Below are 20,774 nucleotides of genomic sequence, written 5' to 3'. Positions count from 1 at the left end.
ATGATATATATTATGATTCCTTACCAAAATAAATGTCATTAAGAGTAGTAAACAATACAGAAATTAAACTACTGTGTGTTGCAATGATAACCATGAGTTTAAAACTTAGCCAACACTTCAAGGAAGTAAAATTATGTATTTTATTTAAATATTATTTTATAAAATTCCAATCTAAATAAGGCTGTTTTACTCCTCAGTTACCAAAGCTGCTGAGATGAAATATCCCATGCTCTTTGGTTATATTGACAGTCAGTTATGAAGCCACCAGCGAAGTTGATATAAAAAAAAAAAAAAAAATTTTATATAGATGAAAATAATTTACTTATTTCAGCTCCAAAAAGATTATTTCAATGTGCTCCATTTATCAGGTTTTTTTTTAATAGGTAGATAATCCACAGTGATTATTTTTAAAGTCAGATGGATGCTTAAGTCTGCATTATAAAAACAAAAGTGTAGCATTTCTGGGAAATTCAATAGTTTTGAAATGTTTCAAATAAAATATTTCCCTTTGGGGCATAATTACTTACACTACACAAAATAACTTTCACTTTTGCTTTTGCTTTGCTTTCCTGCATGATCGTGGATATAATCGCAATAGGAGAAGAGCCAGCCTATTCACTTGGGCCGTCTCTATCACCAGTACCTATCATCTGCACATATTGCTGAATCAAATCTCGTACTGCTCCTTAAACCAAAACCAAACCAGTTGCTGCCAGATCTATTCTGACTCATGTTTAACTCAGGGGTGTTATATTAGAACTATGTTCCATGAGGTTTTCAGTGGTTGATTTTTCAGAAGTAGATCGCAGGCCTTTCTTCTGAGGTGCCTCTGGGTGAACTCAAACCTCCAGCCTTTCAATTAGCAGCTGCACACTACTTGCATTACCCAGGGACTCCATATTGCTCTTCAAGTTATACTAAACCAGAGCTGCAATGCTCCTGAAATGGGAAAGAAGCCTCCTAGCTCTTCAAATTTTTTTCTGTCTGAACAATGAATCTAAGGGTCATTTTTTTGGGAAAAAAAAAAGAATATCAAGTTGTTTAATTTCTTTTTTTTTTTTTAATAATTTTTATTGTGCTTTAAGTGAAAGTTTACAAATCAAGTCAATTTCTCAAACAAAAACCCATACACTCCTTGCTACACATTCCCAATTACTCTCCCGCTAATGAGACAGCCCGCTCTTTCCCTCCACTCTCTCTTTTCATGTCCATTTCTACAGCTTCTAACCACCTCCACCCTCTTGTTTAATTTCTTTTTGCATATCTTTTCCTCACTTAGTGTGAATTTCCATAAAAGAATATGCTAAGGAGCAAGCAATATAAAGGGAAGGTTTCTTTCTTGCCTACCTAGGTCACTGGAAAAGAAGTTGCCTTCTCATCTCCTGCATCTCAGCTGCTAAAGATATACTCTGTTGTTCAGTTTGCTCTGATGCTAGCATTTTACGAAGACACCTTTGCAAATAAAGCTGTAAGTAATGTCCATTTTCAATAGCATGTGGGGATATTATCTTTTACTGCATTTGAAAATGAAAACAAGCTCTCTGTGGCTGTGTTCTAGTCTCTTTAATTGCAGCAAATACCTCACATTTGAAGGGTTAAATTAATTTTTTTCAGACTACTAAATATATGACTATGTCTAAAGTGCTTCTGTTAGAATGTCCATCAAATGGTATAATGTTGATCTGAATGATAAATGGGAAATTATTTGCCACAAACAAATTCCACAACAATTATAATAAGAGTACCGTAGAATGGGTTGGAGCCCTGGTGGCACCAGTGGTTAAGAGCTTGCCTGCTAACCAAAAGATCAGCAGTTCGAATCCACTGGCCCTCCTTGGAAACTCTATGGGGCAGTTTACTCTGTCCTATAGGGTCGCTATGAGTTAGAGATAGCATACTTTATATCAATGTCAACATACCTAACTCACTTAGAAAATACCATGATAGGATGACTTTAAGAAGCTTCAACAAAGGGTTTACTTCATCCTCCCCAAAGCATTTAGAATATCTAAATTTAGGAGTACTGGATCAGGATCTAGAATCTGGATTCTAGTTCAGGGTTTACCACCTGAGGAGTCCTTTTTTGGCCACATAAGAATATTCATACTCCCTATATTTTGGAGAAAATAAAAACAATATATGATGGAGAAAATAAAAACAATATATGAAAAATTGTACTGTGAACTATAAAATGGTAAAAGCTGAGGTATTTTTTAATATGTGCTTTGTTTTCAGATTTATTTGTATTATGTTCTTTTAGAAAGGATTTATAATAATTCAAAGAAATACATAAAATGCAATAAGGTAATTAAAGTAGGTGAAATAGAAAATAAAATCACAGAAGAGCAAAAACTCAAGTGTTTTTGTACCTTGTTGCCAAGGAAATATGTACCTCATGAAATAACCTCACTAAGGCAGGAATGTTGAGGATCACAAAGTAACTCGATATGAATAATAGTTATGTTTTAAAGAAACAGAGAATTTCTGTTTCCAGCAATATGGTGGTTTAAACAAACAAACAAAAACCTGTTGCCGTGGAGTCAATTGCAACTCATAGCAACCCTTTAGGACAGAGTAGAACTGCCCCATAAGGTTCCCAAGGAGCAGCTGGTGGATTCAAACTGCCAACCTTTTATTTAGCAGCTGAGCTCTTAATCACTGTGCCACCAGGGCTCCATATGGTAGCTTAGATACACTTATTTTTCTAAAGCGTACAGAATGCCTAAAATAGTTGGATAATCATATGAAAAATAACTAAATGCATAAAAGAGCTTGAAAATTTCTTAGGGAAATCTTAGAGGCTAAAAATATTGAGAAAATATGAATTCCATGAGGTAACTGAGTGCTGATTCTGACCTTAAGGGACCAGAAACAAAGCCAGGAATCAGAATTTAAGTAGGAAGTCAGATAAAGAACCCCAAATAAAACAACTATAACCAAAAAGAAACATCTTCGATGAAAGGGGAAAAAAAGAAAAGAAGGAAATAAAACATGGAAAAGAAACTTACCTATCCCGGACTTGGCTTTCAGAAAGCAAGGAAAAAAAAGTCTTCCCTGAGAATTTGAGAATTTTAACTTCAAACCAGCCCTCACACAGATGGTCTAAAATTTACACAAACCATGGACTTGATTAACTCCAGATAAAAATATAGTTTAAAGTGGTCTCAGATTAAGGCTCAGGTGATTAAAACAAACTTGTCCAAATCATCCCTAGTGCAGATTCTCTTCACACAAAGCCTCAGAGTTATCGCACAAAATTCTAATAATGATTATAAACTCAGAGCTTAAAAAACACAACATACTGGGAGAATGCCACTAGCACAAATCATCAGCAGAAGTGACAAACAACAGAATCAAATCTTCAAAGACAGCAGATATTGCAAATTAATGTCATCAAAATATGAATTATGTTAATCGAATATTCTTGAAGAAACAGAAGGTGAAAGGGGAAAGAGACTAAGAAATCGTGAAAAATCAAGAAACAAGTGATTACCAAAAATGAGAAGATACTTTTGGAAACCAGTTCAACTGAACTTCCGAAAAACAAAAATATAATAACTAACATGAGAACTCAATGACTTAAATAGCACTTTAAAGACAGCTCGAGAATTAGTGCATTAAAATATAGACCTGAAAAAAAATTATTACACAGTGCTGAAAAAAACAAAATGGAAAAGTTACCTCCAGACTTGAAGAATACTGTGGAAAAAGCTTTTTTTAAAAAAAGGATTCAGAAAAAAATGAAAAAAATAGGATTAGCAGGTAGTGAATTCAAGCAAGATAAATTACCTTTTTCAAAGAACAAGAGGAGCTATGACAGGCATCAGTCTATCCATAAAAACTCCCATAAGTAATATAATTAATAAATAATATGCACAGTAAATGAATATACTATTTTATTATAATTTCAATGTATAAATCCTATGGGATTATTTTAAGTCATTAAATACCAGTGTAATAATCTCAGTATGGTAATCCACTGAAACAATTCCATATGTTCCATATGATTTATATACTGAACGCCAAAATTCCAAAAAATTCTTCCCAGCAAACTTCCTTTCATGTCTCATTATTCAAAACTCATAAGTCTACTCTAAGCCTTTAACTAGCACCAGGTTATGAATTAACCATGAATGAATTAAACCAAACATGATTCAGGACCTGCGGAGAGCAAAGGCCCACATTCCCCCGGGCACATTTCTGCCTCATACCTGGACAAAATCGAGGCAGTATTGTTGTGTATGATCCAGTGGATTCTGACTCATAGTGACCCTATAGGACAGAGTAGAACTGCTGTAGGGCTTCCTAGGCTGTAATCTTTACGGAAGCAGATCACCAGGTCTTTTCTCTGGAGAAGCCATTAGTGGGTTTGAAGCACTGACCTTTCAGTTAGCAGCCAAGTGCTTAATCATCGCACCACCAGAGCTCCAGAAGTAGTTTTGTTGTTGTTGTTCTTGTTGATAGATGCCTTGGAAACCTGTTGCTGTTGAGTCGATCCCAACTCATAGCAACCCTATAGGACAGAGTAGAACTGCCCCATAGAGTTTCCAAGGAGCTGCTGGTGGGTTCAAACTGCCAACCTTTTGGTTAGCACCTGTAGCTCTTAACCACTGCAGCACCACGACTTTTTGTTATACCCTCGTGGTGTAGTAGTTAAGAGCTAAGTTTGCAAAGCAAAGGGTTGCCAGCATCCTTGGATACCCTATGGGGCATTTCTACTTTGCCCTATAGGGTCACTATGCATTGGAATCGACTTGATGGCACCGGATTTGTCACATATAGCGAGGCCAGTATTGAGCAATAGACAAGCTCGTATGTGGTTTCAGTCCACATGTCTTTAAAAAGGAAACCCCAGTGGCATAGTAGTTAAGAGCTACAGCTGCTAACCAAAAGGTCTGCAGTTCGGTTCCACTAGATGGCCCTTGGAAACTCTATAGAGCAGTTCTACTCTGTCCTGTAGGGTCACTATGAGTCAGAATCAACTCAATGGCAATGGGCTTGGTTTGGTTTTTGGTTTATGTTTGAAAAAACAAAAACAAAAGGAAGGGCATGAAATAGACTATTCTGATTGTAGGAGAAAATGACTATTACAGTTCTAGTATCCATTTGGTGAAGTGGAAATAAGAAATAGGAAACTATGTGGCCAGAAATACCTTGAGAAGGTAATGGTTGGAAATATACTTGCTTATTGTTTGCTCTTTTATACATGTGCTACAACTAATGGTGAAACCAATGTTACATTGTAATAGTTGTTTGGTTTTTTTTTTTTTTTTTTTTTTGCCTTTACTCCTAAAAGAGACAAAGTTTGGACCCAAGCATTCACTTCAGGAGCAAACCTTTCAAATAGCAGCATGAAGCACATCACTCTAAACAGTACACATATAGACATTGTTGTTGTCGTTAGGTTCCATTGAGTCGGTTCTGACTCATAGCGACCCTATGCACAACAGAATGAAACACTGCCTGGTCCTGAGCCATCCTTACAATCATCATTATGCTTGAGCTCATTGCGGCAGTCACTGTGTTAATCCACCTCGTTGAGGGTCTTCCTCTTTTCTACTGACCCTGTACTCTGCCAAGCATGATATCCTTCTCCAGGGACTCATCCTTCCTGACAACATGTCCAAAGTATGTAAGATGCAGTCTCGCCATCCTCACTTCTAAGGAGCATTCTGGTTGTACTTCTTCCAAGGCAGATTTGTTCGTTCTTTTGGCAATCCATGGTATATTCAATATTCTTCGCCAACACCACAATTCAAAGGCGTCAGTTTTTCTTCCGTCTTCCTTATTCATTGTCCAGCTTTCACATGCATATGATGCGATTGAAAATACCATGGCTTGGATCAGCCACACCTTAGTCTTCAAGGTGACATCTTCACTCTTCAACGCTTTAAAGAGGTCCTTTGCAGCAGATTTACCCAATGCAATGCATCTTTTGATTTCTTGACTGCTCATTCCATGGCTGTTGATTGTGGATCCAAGTAAAATGAAATCCTTGACAACTTCAATCTTTTCTCCGTTTATCATGATGTTGCTCATTGGTCCAGTTGTGAGGATTTTTGCCTTCTTTTTGTTGAGGTGCAATCCATACTGAAGGCTGTGGTCTTTGATCTTCATTAGTAAGTACTTCAAGTCCTCTCCACTTTCAGCAAGCAAGGTTGTGTCATCTGCATAATGCAGGTTGTTAATGAGTCTTCCTCAATCCTGATGCCCTGTTCTTCATATACATAGTCCAGCTTCTTGTATTATTTGCTCAGCATACAGATTGAATAGGTATGGTGAAAGAATACAACCCTGAAGCACACCTTTCCTGACTTTAAACCAATCAGTATCCCTTTGTTCTGTCTGAACAACTACCTCTTGATCTATGTACAGGTTTCTCATGAGCACAATTAAGCGTTCTGGAATTCCCATTCTTCACAATATTATCCATAATTTGTTATGATCCACACAGTTGAATGCCTTTGCATAGTCAATAAAACACAGGTAAGCGTCTTTCTGGTATTCTCTGCTTCAGCCAGGATCCTTCTGACATCAGCAATGATATCCCTGGTTCCACGTCCTCTTCTGAAACTGGCCTGAATTTCTGGCTGTTCCTTGTCAATATACTGCTGCAGCCATTTTTGAATGACCTTCAGTGAAATTTTGCTTGCATGTGATATTAATGATATTGTTCTATAATTTCCACATTCGGTTGGACCACCTTTCTTGGGAATAGGCCTAAATATAGACATTAAGCTTCCAAAATGGTTAGATGTATTCGTTGTATAACCTGAGGCCTCCTGATAATCTCCTCGAGTATTGCATAATTAACACATCATCGATTATCCTACCATTTAAAAACATTATCTTAATTTGTTCACTCAAAATATGACTAGAATGTTCATGCATTACTCGAGTTTAGATATTTGATGGAGGCTAAGAGAAAAGTTGTCAGCTGTACAAAAATATCCAACTCTTGAAACATTGATCAACATTGACTATTGATTTGCAGTATTGAATTCTTTTCCAGTAGCACTTAATAAAATCCCTAAGTAAATCAGACTAATTATTAGAACTGAAAATACAAATTTCACATTTTAAGCTATCTGATTTTGATAAAGTGGCTCTTAAAATTAAGTTCACCAAGAGATTTAAATATCTAGCATCTGTGAGTTCTTTCTGGATAAAAACGTAGCCCAGACACTGAATATATTAAAAAGATGTGACTTATTCCTTGGTTTTCTGAAGATTTTTCTATTGCCTTAAAAAAATTCTATGAAAAACTCATGTAGCCATATTGACAAAGACAAATAGCAAGTGTTGAAACCCTTTTCATTCTGAAAGAAGAGTTGGAGACAGCTCCATTCGGGACACAAATTAATTTTGAAAGGTGCATTTTGCTTGTTTTCCACACATTTTTCTTTGCTAAAAGCATGCTGAGTGACTAGGAAGAAAGGTTGCTTATTTGCAAAATTCTATAGTGCCTTTCTAGTCTCAGGGATGTCTAAAAGCATACAAAGACATTAAAATCCAACAGCAATATTTTGTTTCCAGATTCACCGTAGCCAATAATCACATGGAAAAGTTGTGACTGACTTGTAATTGGGGGCCCTGCTGTGGGCCCACAACCTTTTCTGTTTACGCATATACCAGAGTAGATAAATACTTACTTGTTTTATATGTGCGAGTTCTGTATAAATAACTTTGGGAGTCCAAAAAGCAATTTGATGACTACCACAAAGGTGTAAAAAGCAAATTCCTTTCTTACTCAAATGTACATTGCATACATTTAAATAGGTAGTGTTTAGTTTAGTGATATGACCCACAGACTTTTATGTTGATTTTGATTTAGTAATGCTTGGAAAATCAATTCCTCAGCTTCCAGGGTCCACTTCATGGGGTGATATCATGAATACGTGTTTAAAATGAAAATATGAACAGCACTAGCATGTTTCCAAAGTAAAATTGAAAAGGCAATGCTATCCTTTTAAATAATAGACACCCACAAACAGTTTGAATATTTTAGCAGGTTATTATAATAGAGTGCATGATAAAATAAAATAAAATCTGTTTTAGCACAGATTATTTTGGTGAGATAGTTCAAGTTAACAAGGCATCTGAGAATATCCAGTGTAAATTTAGAAACAAGTTCTACGGTTTTAAATTTCCCTGAATGCTGTACCGTGTACGACACTATGGGCAATACAATTTTGTAACTGATGTTTTCATGTTAACATGTTTTAACAATTCCTTTTAGAAACCGTCAGTATATTTAGTTCCACTTCATAGCAGAGAGTGTCATTTGCTCAAACGATATCTTAGGTCCTGCAACATGTAACCGCTCAAGTCAATATCCAGTGTGTACTGTTTTTTTCAAGTGTAGCCCTTTGGGGTTTCATTTAATTTCCTAAAGTTTCTAGGTGGTAACTGATGCAGTGTGAGAAAAAGAAATGTGAGCTAAAATGGGCATCAATTATAACTTAAAGCCCTGAAATGAATGTAGTAAATGTGTAGTAAAGGAAGGATATTAGTAAATGCTTCCTGTCTAATAAACATAGACTTTAGAAACAGAAAAGTAATCATTGTGAGTTACCATGAAAAATATAATTGTATCCAATGCATTGAAATATAATAATACAGTAGGAAATTACACCTTTAAAAATGTGATTTACATCAAATAACAAAAATATTAACAGTGAAATTCAATACATCTTTGTAACATTAGTATTGTCCCAAAATTTGGTCAATGCCAGGCATCTCCTTTTAAAGTTATCATATAATAAAATCAACCATAAAGTGTTTGTAATTTGAATTCAGCCTGTATTTCTATTTATTAGATACATGTAAAACATAAATATCTTTATTCAGCTTTAGATACTCAAAGCCTAAATACACAGTTTTGGGGCGTCATATTTCCTTATTAAAAGCAATCCTCATGAAAAAGAAGTTTGTCTTTTTGAAACTGTTCTTTAATATCACATTTTCTTTCTTTTTGTATTCTGTGAAATAACAAAATACATAGCTTAAATTTCCACCTGATTCTTAATGAATAGAGAGAATGTTGTGTATACCAGTGAGATCTTGAGGGAAATGCTGATAATTTAGAAAGGATTCATTGACCCCAGAAATGTTTTTTTGTTTTTGTTTTTTACTTTAAATGAAGGTATACAGAGCAAACTAGTTTCTTATTAAACAATTAATACACATATTATTTTGTGACAATGGCTGACAACCCCACAGCATGCCAACACTTTCCCCTTCTTGAACTTGGGTTCCCCATTACCAGGTTTTCTATCCTCTCCTGCCTTCTCTTCCTTGCCCCTGGGTTGGTGTGCCCATTTAGTCTTGTTTGGTTTCATGAGCCTGTCTAATCTTTGGCTGAAGGGTGAACCTCTGGAGTGACATCAGTACTGAGCTATAAGGGCATCCAGGGACCATACTCTTGGGGTTTCTTCAGTGTGTCAGACTGATAAGCCTAGCCTGTGTGTGTGTGTGTGTGTGTGTGTGTGTGTGTGTGTGTGAGTTAGAATTTTGTTCTACATTTTTCTCTAGCTATGTCCAGGACTCTCTATTGTGATCCCTATCAGAGCACTCTATGGTGGTAGCCAGGCATCATCCAGTTATGGCTGGACTCAGTCTTGTGAAGGCTGTGGTAGTTGAGGTCCATTAGTCCTTTGGACTAATCTTCCCCTTATGTCTTTGGTTTTCTTCATTCTCCCTTGCTCCAGATGGGGTGAGACCAGTGGAGCATCTTAGATGTCAGCTCACAAGCTTTTAAGACCCCAGATGCTACTCACCAAAGTAGAATGTAGAACATTTTCTTTATAAATTATGTTATGCCAATTCAGCTAAATGTTCCCTGAGACCATGGTCCCAACAGCTCTCATCCCAGTGATTTGGTCCCTCAGGGAGTTTGAATGTGTCTGTGGAGCTTCCATGACCTTGCCTTTGACAAGTTGTGTTGGGTTCCCCAGTATAGTGCACTCTCTTATGCTTCGCCAAAGTTACCACTAATCTATTGTCTATTTAGTGTTTTTTCCTCCTACCCCTCCTGCTCATAACCATCAAAGATTGTTTCTTTTTGTGTATAAACCTTATCATGAATTTTTATAGTAGTGGTCTCACACAATATTTGTCCTTTTGTGTGTGACTTATTTCACTCAGCATAATGTCCTCCAGATTCATCCCTGTTGTGAAATGCTTTGCAGATTCATCATTGTTCTTTATCGTTGTATAGTATTCCACTGAGGTGTATGTACCATAGTTTGTTTATCCATTCACCTATTGATGGGCACTTAGGTTGTTTCCATCTTTTTGCTCCTACAAAAAATGCTGCAGTGAACATGAACGTGCATATGTCTATACATGAAATGGCTCTTATTTCTCTAGGGTATATTCCTAGGAGTAGGATTGCTAGATTTTATAGTATTTCTATTTCTTGCTCCCCACGTGTCTGTCAGTTTGTCATATGGTGGGGCTTGTGTGTTGCTGTGATGCTGGAAGCTATGTGACCAGTATTCAGATACCAGCAGGGTCACCCATGGAGGACAGGTTTCAGCTGAGCTTTCAGACTAAGACAGACTAGGAAGAGGGACCGGGCAGTCTACTTCTGAAAAGCATTAACCAGTGAAAACCTTATGAATAGCAGCAGAACATTGTCTGATATAGTGCTGGAAGATGAGCCCCCCAGGTTGGAAGGCACTCAAAAGATGACTGGGGAAGAGCTGCCTCCCCTTAATGACATGGGTGGAGTAAAGCTTCCGGGACCTTCATTTGCTGATGTGGCACGACTCAAAATGAGAAGAAACAGCTGCAAACATCCATTAATAATTGGAACCTGGAACGTACAAAGTATGAATCTAGGAAAATTGGAAATCATCAAAAATGAAATAGAACTCATAAACATCAATATCCTAGGCATTAGTGAGCTGAAATGGACTGGTACTGGCCATTTTGAATCAGACAATCATATAGTCTACTATGTTGGGAATGACAGCTTGAAGAGGAATGGTGTTGCATTCATCGTCAAAAAGAATGTTTCAAGATCTATCCTGAAGTACAACGCTGTCAGTGATAGGATAATATCCATACCCCTACAAGGAAGACCAGTTAATATGACTATTATTCAAATTTACGCACCAACCACTAGGGCCAAAGATGAAGAAATAGAAGATTTTTATCAGCTGCTACAGTCTGAAATTGATCGAACATGCAATCAAGATGCATTGATAATTACTGGCAATTGGAATGCCAAAGTTGGAAACAAAGAAGAAGGATCAGTAGTTGGAAAATATTGCGTTGGTGATAGAAACAATGCCGGAGATCGAAAGATAGAATTTTGCAAGACCAACAACTCCTTCATTGAAAATACCTTCTTTCACCAACATGAATGGTGACTATACACATGGACTTTACCAGATGGAACACACAGAAATCAAATTGACTATATCTGTGGAAAGAGACAAAGGAAAACCTCAACATCATCAGTCAGAACAAGGCCAGGGGCCGACTGTGGAACAGACCATCGATTGCTCCTATGCAAGTTCAAGCTGAAACTGAAGAAAATCAGAGCAAGTTCATGAGAGCCAAAATATGACCTTGAGCATATGCCACCTGAATTTAGAGACCATCTGAAGAATAGATTTGATGCATTGAACACTAGTGACCAAAGACCAGACGAGTTGTGGAATGACATCAAGGACATCATCTATGAAAAAAGCAAGAGGTCACTGAAAAGACAGGAAAGAAAGAAAAGACCAGGATGCATGTCAGAGAAGACTCTGAAACTTGCTCTTGAACGTCGAGCAGCTAAAGCAAAAGGAAGAATTGATGAAGTAAAAGAACTGAACAGAAGATTTCAAAGGGCCTCTCGAGAAGAGAAAGTAAAGTAGTATAATGATATGTGCAAAGAGCTGGAGATGGAAAACCAAAAGGGAACACACTCGGCATTTCTCAAGCTGAAAGAACTGAAGAAAAAATTTAAGCCTCGAGTTGCAATAGTGAAGGATTCCATGGGGAAAATATTAAATGACACAGGAAGCATCAAAAGAAGGTGGAAGGAATACACAGAGTCATTATACCAAAAAGAATTAGTTGATATTCAACGATTTCAAGAGGTGGCATATGATCAGGAACCAATGGTACTGAAGAAGTCCAAGCTGCTCTGAAGGCACTGGTGAAAAACAAGGCTCCAGGAATTGATGGAATATCAATTGAGATGTTTCAGCAAACAGAGGCAGCGCTGGAGGTGCTCACTCGTCTATACCAAGAAATATGGAGGACAGCTTCCTGGCCAACTGACTGGAAGAGATCCATATTTATGCCTATTCCTAAGAAAGGTGATCCAACTGAATGTGGAAATTATAGTACAATATCATTAATATCACATGCAAGCAAAATTTTGCTGAAGATCATTCAAAAACGGCTGCAGCGGTATATCCACAGGGAACTGCCAGAAATTCAGGCTAGTTTCAGAACAGGATGTGGAACCGGGGATATCACTGCTGATGTCCGATGGATCCTGGCTGAAAGCAGAGAATACCAGAAGGATGTTTACCTGTGTTTTATTGACCATGAAAAGACATTCAACTGTGTGGATCACAACAAACTATGGATAAGACCGAGAAGAATGGGAATTCTAGAACACTTAGTTGTGCTCATGAGGAACCTTTACATAGATAAAGAGGCAGTTGTTCAGACAGAACAAGGGGATACCGATTGGTTTAAAGTCAGGAAAGGTATGCGTCAGGGTTGTATACTTTCACCACACCTATTTAATCTGTATGCTGAACAAATAATCCGAGAAGCTGGACTATATGAAGAAGAACGGGGCATCAGGATTGGAGGAAGACTCATTAACAACCTGCGTTATTCAGATGACACCACCTTGCTTGCTGAAAGTGAAGAGGACTTGAAGCACTAATGAAGATCAAAGACCACAGCCTTCAGTATGGATTACGCCTCCCTATAAAGAAAACAAAAATCCTCACAGCTGGACCAATGAGCAACATCATGATAAACGGAGAAAAGATTGAAGTTGTCAAGGATTTCATTTTACTTGGATCCATAATCAACAGCCATGGAAGCAGCAGTCAAGAAATTAAAAGATGCATTGCTTTGGGTAAATCTGCTGCAAAGGACCTCTTCAAAGTGTTGAAGAGCAAAGATGTCACCTTGAAGATTAAGGTGTGGCTGACCCAAGCCATGGTATTTTCAATCGCATCATATGCATGTGAAAGCTGGACAATGAATAAGGAAGACCGAAGAAGAGTTGACGCCTTTGAATTGTGATGTTGGCGAAGAATATTGAATATACCATGGACTGCCAAAAGAACGAACAAATGTGTCTTGGAAGAAGCGCAGCCAGAATGCTCCTTAGAGGCAAGGATGGCAAGACTGCGTCTCACGTACTTTGGACGTGTTGTCAGGAGAGATCAGTCCCTGGAGCAGGACATTGTGCTTGGCAGAGTACAGGGTCAGCGGAAAAGAGGAAGACCCTCAACAAGGCGGATTGACACAGTGGCTGCAACAATGAGCTCAAGCATAACAACGACTGTAAGCGTGGCGCAGGACCAGGCAGTGTTTCATTCTGTTGTGCATAGGGTCACTATGAGTCAGAACTGACTCAACGGCACCTAACAACAACAACTATTTCTTGCTTCTTAAGGAAGCACGATATTATTTTCCAAAATGGTTGTATCATTTTGCATTCCCGCTAGCAGTACATAAGAGTTCCATTCTCCCTGCAGCCTCTCCAACGTTTGTTATTTTCTATTTTTTTTTAATTCCTGCCAGTAATGTCAGGATGAGGTGATATCTCATTGTGGTTTTGGTTTGCATTTCTCTCTTGGCTGGCGATCATGAGCATTTCCTCTTGTATCAGTTACCACTTGAATGCCTTCTTTGGTGGAGTGTCTGTTCATATCCTTTTCCCATTTTTTAATTGTATTATTTGTCTTTTTGTTTTAGAGGTACTGGATTTTCCTGTATATTTTAGAGATTAGGCTTTTGTCGGATTTGTATAGCCCAAATTTTTTTCCCAGTCTATAGCTTTTCTTTTTACCCTTTTGGTGAAGTCTGTTGATGAACATAAGTGTTTAATTTTTAGAAGATCCTAGTTTTCTAGCCTATCTTCTGGTGTTTGTGTATTGTTAGTTATGGTTTGTATCATGTTAATGCCATGTATTAGGGTCTTTAGAGTTGATCCTATTTTTTCTTCTATGATCTTTACAGTTTTTCATTTTATATTTAGGTCTTTGATTCAATTTGAATTAGTTTTTGTATATGGTATGAGTTATGGGTCCTGTTTCATTTTTTTGCAGATGGACATCCAGTTTTGCCAGCACCATTTGTTAAAAAGACTGTGTTTTCCCCATTTGATGGAATTTGGGTCTTTGTCAAAGATCAGGTGACCGTAGGTGGATGGATTTACATCTGGGTTCACAATTCTGTCCCATTGGTCAATGTAACCAGGGATGTAAAAAATCTATACAAAGAAAACTACAAAATACTACTGCAGGAAACCAAAAGAGACCTACATAAATGGAAAATGTACCATGCTCATGAATAGCTAACATTAACATTGTGAAATTGTCAGTTCTACCCAAAGCAATCTAGGAACACAATGCATTCCCGATACAAATACCAACAGCATTCTTTAAAGAGATGGAAAAACTAATCATTAACTTTATATGGAAATGGAAGAGGCCCCCGACAAGTAACTTGTACTACCTGACCTCAGAACATGCTATACAGCTACAATACCCAGAAACAGTTTTAATGAGCATCCAAGAAAGATACCAGGTCAATATGGATATTGTCCAGCAATCATTGTAGGACCTTTCATTGCTGAAGTTGCTCAGCCCCAAGTTAATTATTCCTTAATACCTTAAGACCCTTCAGTGTTCTCAACCCAGTGAATCATGGGCTATTCCAGTCTGGCTGGTAGCAAAAGCATTATGCTGTGTGAACACTGAGCACTGAAAGCTCTAATCCTTTTCTGGCCTCACATAGTTTCCTCTCATACATTAGCTGATTTGCTGAATATTCGAGGGGCATGCTCTGCAGGCTCTCTCTCTCTGTGCAGCTCACTCCTCTCTAGTACTCTGTCCCGCAATCAATAGCTGCCTTGATATCTTCCAAATCCGATTTTCATCTCCCTAACTCAGGGAGTCTGTCAGGCTCCCCAGAGTTCCCTCACTCTGTGGTGAGGCCTGGAAACTCTCTCATGGGCAACTTGTAGGGCTTACCTCATCAGTATCCTTTCTCTCTGGAATTGCTGTCCTTTTTTGCCTGGTGTCCAGTGTCTTAAAAACCATTTTTTCAAATAATTTGTCTTTTTTTTTTTCCTTTTTTCAGGCAGGAGGGTAAACTGGATCCATTTTACTCTATCTTGTTCTGTGTGGACAAGACACAGAGTTGGAACCATACTTTAAAATGTGACTGTAACATATCTAATTTTCTTAACATTTAGTTAAAACTGTTAAAATACAATTTTTGCTTCTTTTTTCTTATCAGTATTTGTAAAAATTCACTAATTACATATCCATTCAATGTTTCTGAAGTATATATTCATTATACTTTTTAGCCAATACAGTTTAACTTTTGAAAGGGCTCATATTTCTTTCTGTATGCTGCAATTGTAACCACCTAGAGAGTTCTGAAAATATAGGGATAAACTACTCAATATTGACTTTTGTTTTTTTTAAATGAGCAAATCTCATCTCAAGACAGACTGTTGAGGTCCACAGAGAATTGTAAACTGCATATGGTACCATATTTGGTCCTGTTCTTGTGTCTGTGTTGTAACACTGGGAAACATCTTTAAGCCTTAAGTTTCAATATGACCAATCCAGAAGCTCAACATCTGATGCTCAAGAGTCATAGGGGTGATGAAGGCAGCAGTGCAGGCATATGAGCAAACCTTCTGCTTCACATCAGAAGACACAGAGGCTGTGTATGCAACCCCTTGTTTTTCCTGATCCACTTTTAACCTGAAGCATCCTACGCTAAACCTTGGTTATGTGACCTCAACTTAGATCTCTGCCATTGGCCCCTCTAAGTTTGTTGTTCTTCTTTCTTCTTCCATTGTCACACTTTGGGGTCAGATAGTCGTCTTTTGAATTTCAGAGCCACCATTTATCAGCTGTGTGATAATGCAAAAGCTGTTTAATCCTCTGGTTCTCAGGTTTTCTTTTTTTCATATATAACACAGACATAATGATACTTACTCTGCAAAGTCACTGAGAATACAAAAAGTAATGATGTGTATGAAACGAATAGAATGGAAGCTAGGAAATAGTAGATGCTTGATAAACGTTACATTTTAACATATAAACAAACTGCATATTTAATATATAATTTATAACATAGAAATATGTTCCTTTTGTTACAATAATTCAAAAGATAGCTTGATATATTTGTATGAATATATAGATTGCATCAAATACGTATGCTAGTGTGTGTGTGTGTCTGTGTGTGTGTAAAATCTCTTTCATACATATATATATATTTGTACTCACAAACATATTCTCTTTAAATGTGTTTGAGCTGTCAGTATTAAGGAAAGCGTGGGGTTTGAGACCACAAAGAAATGGTGATATTAAAAATAGCTTTTGGAAAGTGGTATTTATTCATAAAAATGTGAATGATTTTTCCCTGTGTGGGGGCACACCTGATACGAAAGTCAAAACTTCACTTGAGAATTTTTTGAAACAGCATTTAATGTGGAGCGTCACTGTAGAATTGTTTGATTCATTCACCAAGTGCCCAACAAGTAACTAAATGACATTTGGAAAACAAAAATGTCCTCTGCGTATTCAATCTACTTGAAAAGAGTTTGTGATAAATGCTGCAATATGAAATAAAAGTTGGGGCTATTCTCCTTACCAGCTTTAAATCTTAATGCTCCTTCTGAAAACACTTCTGAAGGATCTGTTGGTTTCTGTGCTTGTTTGACAGGCGTTATCACAGGTCACTCTTCTTCTGCGGATTTGCTTCATTATCCTGACCTTGACCTCCATTGGATTTCTTATGGATCAAAGGCGAGAATGCAATGCTTTTATTTTTTTCTTAAATTTTTTTACACAGAGTGGTGAAATATCAGTTTATCATATAACTTTGTAAGTAACTTTTAAAATAAATAATAACATTTTTTTACAGTCACCAAACATTTGTTATTAAAAATTTGAAACTATGATTTTATACTTCTAGTTTAAGTGAAACAGAATGATGGGTTATCTGATTTAAACACAAGACTGTATTTTAAACCTAAACTTAAATAAATTTCTGTTTTCAAGTATATTAGAGAACATATGATTAAATCGGCAAAATACAGACCATAATTCTGAAAGCTTAAAATCTGAAACATATTCGAGTATTTTTTCTGTTATTGAATATGTACAATATATGCCAGAACATATGTGTACTTAAAGTTTGTCCTTTCCCCTCAAAAACATATTATTTAAAGAACTCTGTTACAAATGTTCCCCTGGGCACAAAGAAAATACATTAACTTCAACAATTTTAACTTGTTCTTATGACAGGAAGTATATAGAAAAATATCTATTTGTTATTTCTTAGTATTTATTAATCACTAATATTATTATTAGTAATAATAATAATATTAATACTAATTTCATTATGTGCCATAGATCATTAATATGGATTATATTCTTAAGTCTCACAACAACCTTCTAAGATAAGTATCACTACAAAGTCTATTTTACAGATTAAGGTAACTGAAGTTCCAAGAAGTTAAATAACTTGAAACTCATACACACGGTAAGATATAGAGCAAAACACAAACCCATGCAATATGACTGCAGAGCTTACATATAAAAATTACATATATTGTAACTTTGTGAAAAACTGCAAAGAGGCTCAGTCATTTCAAAGTCTTTATTTTAGCATAATTATTTTTTTTAATTAGGTAGACATTAACCAATACTTTCATAAATTTTCAAATATCCAGATCTAATAGCCATATGTTTAAATTACATTAAAGAATATGTCACTTTAGTATCTTAGCTTAGCAGCAGATTCTGGATTTCATCAAGGTCCAGGTGCAAATTGGCTTACAGGTTAAATTAACTGCTTATAATACACAATCTCTAATAAATATTTGGAAAAGAATGGTGCAGCTGGCATACTCTCTATAGTCATATGTCAAAAAGGTATAGAATTTAAAACTTTTGATACCTTAATTTTTTTTTACTTTTATTATTTTAATTGGCTCCATTTTTCTAATTTCCTATATTGAAAATGAAATACATACTGAATCATACAAAGGGGAAACAAAACAAAGAAAAAGATTAGTCAATAGCAATAGTACAGAAATAAATGAAGATCTAAATAAGTGGAGGTTTATGCTATATTCATGGATTGAAATGTTTAATAGTGTGAAAATTACATTTCTCACCAAATTGATTTAAATAATCAGTACGATCTGGATTAAAATTGCAAAACATTTCTTTGTGTAATTTGACAGGTTCTTTCTAAAGCACATGTAGAATTTCAAAGTTCCAATAGTAAAAAAAAAAAAAAAAAGTGAGAGTTTCCCAGTTGGCTATCAAGATTTAATATAAAGCTACAGTAATTACACATGTTTATTTGGCACAAGGATTAGAATAGAAAACCTAGAAATAAATACAAGTATATATTTGATTTGTCACAAAGTAGCCTTGCACAGCTGTTGGAAAAACACTGGTCTTAAAATGGCCTTGAAAAAATGGGGTTTCCATACTAAAATTAAAAAAATAAACTTGATAAATATTTCAAACCATACCAAAAAAATTATTCTGGCCAGGGGAGGGGGGAGGGTTGTAGATGTAAATGTGAGAGAAAAAACAATAAAGATAGCAGTGTAATTCTATGACCTTAGAGTAGGGAATAATATTAAATAGAACATAAAAACCCTAATCATAAAAAAGTAAATGATGACTTAGACTAGAGTAATATTAAGAAAATTAGTTCTTAAAAAAATAAAAAAAACAATTAAAGTTAAAGCCTTAGAGTAGGAAAAGCTATTTGCAATTTTTGCAAATAGCATTGTCTTAGTCATCCCGTGCTGCTATAACAGAAATACCACAAGTGGATGGCTTTAACAAAGACAAATTTATCCGCTCACAGTCTAGTAGGCTAAAAGTCCAAATTCAGAGTGCCAGCCCCAGGGGAAGGTTTTCCTCTCTGTTGGCTCTGCAGGAAGGTCTTTGTCATCAATCTTCCCTTAGTCTGGGGCTTCTCTGCGCAGAGCCCCCAGTCCAAAGGATATGCTCTGCTCCCAGTGCTACTTTCTTGGTGATATGAGGTCCCCATGTGTCTCTGCTTTTTCTGTCTTTTATATCTCAAAAGAGATTGGCTTAAGTCACAATCTAATCTTTTAGATCTCATCAATATAACAGCCACTAATCCATCTCACTAACATTATAATGATAGGATTTACAACACATAGGAAAATCACATCAGATGACAAAATGGTGGACAATCACACAATACTGGGAAACATGGCCCAGCCAAATTGATACACATATTTTGGGGGGACACAATTCAATCCACAACATTCTACCTTTTGGCCTCCCAAAATTCATGCCCTTGGCACATGTAAAATACATTCACCCCATTATATCATAGCAAAAGTTTTAAATCAGCTCCAAGTCCAACTTCCTCATCTGTGAAACCTAGAATACAAGTTATTTGCTTCCAAATACAATGGTGGAACAGGCACAAGCTAGACATTTCGATTACAAATGGAAAAAAATTGCAGGGAAAGAAAGGATAACAGGTACCAAGAAAGTCAGCAGAACATTAGCCATCAAGGCTTGAAAATAATCCTCTGTTCTCTGAGACCTATACAATGGCCCTGCCCTCCAGACTGTAGGTATATTGGCCATACTTTCCAGATTCTGAGTGGAGGCGTCTGGGCCCTGGGCTTCAGCTCCACCTTCCAGGTCCACTGGGACAGCAAATCTGCCCCTTTGGCTTTAGATGTACCACCCTCCTAGTCCATATGAGTGGGGACTCCACCCTTAGAAACACCAGAGGCCATGGCTCCATCCTTTGAGACCTCAGAGGTCATGGCATACCCTTTGAGACTGAGGCAGCTCTATTTCTGTGTTTCTTATCTCTTCAGGTTCTGCTGCCTGGTTTGTTGGCCTCTCAGCCCTCGGGCCTCACGTCCACATCTGCCCTGCTGCAGCAAGTGTTCCAAAGCTCTATAGTTCTATCAATAAGTGTTTGGAGGCCCCCCACTCTGCCAGTAATCTTTGGCCAGCAGGCATTCGGCTCTCTTGCTTTGTGGGTCAGCAAGCCTAATGCTACCAGTAAGTGCCCAGAGGCACTCCGCTCAGCCAAGAAGCTTCCTATGGAAAGGCACTCAGCTCTTTTGCTCTGTGGATCAGCTCCAGTGCTGTCTAAAGCTGGTTTGCTGATTCTGCTGCTGCCAGTTCTCTACTGCTGCCGGTTCTGTGGTGCTACTGGTTCTCTGCTGCTGCTTCTCACCATCTGCACCATCTCCAGTGTTAACAGTTCTCTTCATTTCCTTCTGAGTCTTCTATCCATTCACAGTTTCACAATCACTTCCACATTTTAAGTATCTGCTAGAGCAGCATCCCACTCCCCCAAATTTTGCCTTAGTCATCTAGTGCTGATATGACAGAAATATCACAAGTGGATGGCTTTAACAAAAAGAAATTTATTCTCTCACAGCCTAGTAGGTTAAAAATCCAAATTCAGAGTGCCATCTCCAGGGAAAGGCTTTCTCTTTCGGTTCTGCAGAATGGTCTTTGTCATCAATC

General features: G+C 37.1%; 1 protein-coding gene across 1 annotated transcript in view; it reads left to right on the top strand.

Annotated features, from left to right (window-relative positions):
• The window catches only part of AGMO (alkylglycerol monooxygenase), a 386,087-nt gene that overhangs the window by 182,089 nt on the left and 183,224 nt on the right, over positions 1-20,774 (top strand). Inside the window, exons 10-11 of the mRNA XM_049893554.1 lie at positions 1,352-1,468; positions 16,942-17,024. Coding sequence (XP_049749511.1) covers positions 1,352-1,468; positions 16,942-17,024 — 200 coding nt within the window. The remainder of the gene's footprint in view (positions 1-1,351; positions 1,469-16,941; positions 17,025-20,774) is intronic.

Source organism: Elephas maximus, chromosome 8, assembly GCF_024166365.1.
Source record: "Elephas maximus indicus isolate mEleMax1 chromosome 8, mEleMax1 primary haplotype, whole genome shotgun sequence".
NCBI classification, from domain to species: Eukaryota; Metazoa; Chordata; class Mammalia; order Proboscidea; family Elephantidae; genus Elephas; species Elephas maximus.
The sequence above is the reverse complement of the archived record's forward strand: the minus strand, read 5'-3'. Positions and strand labels throughout refer to the sequence as shown.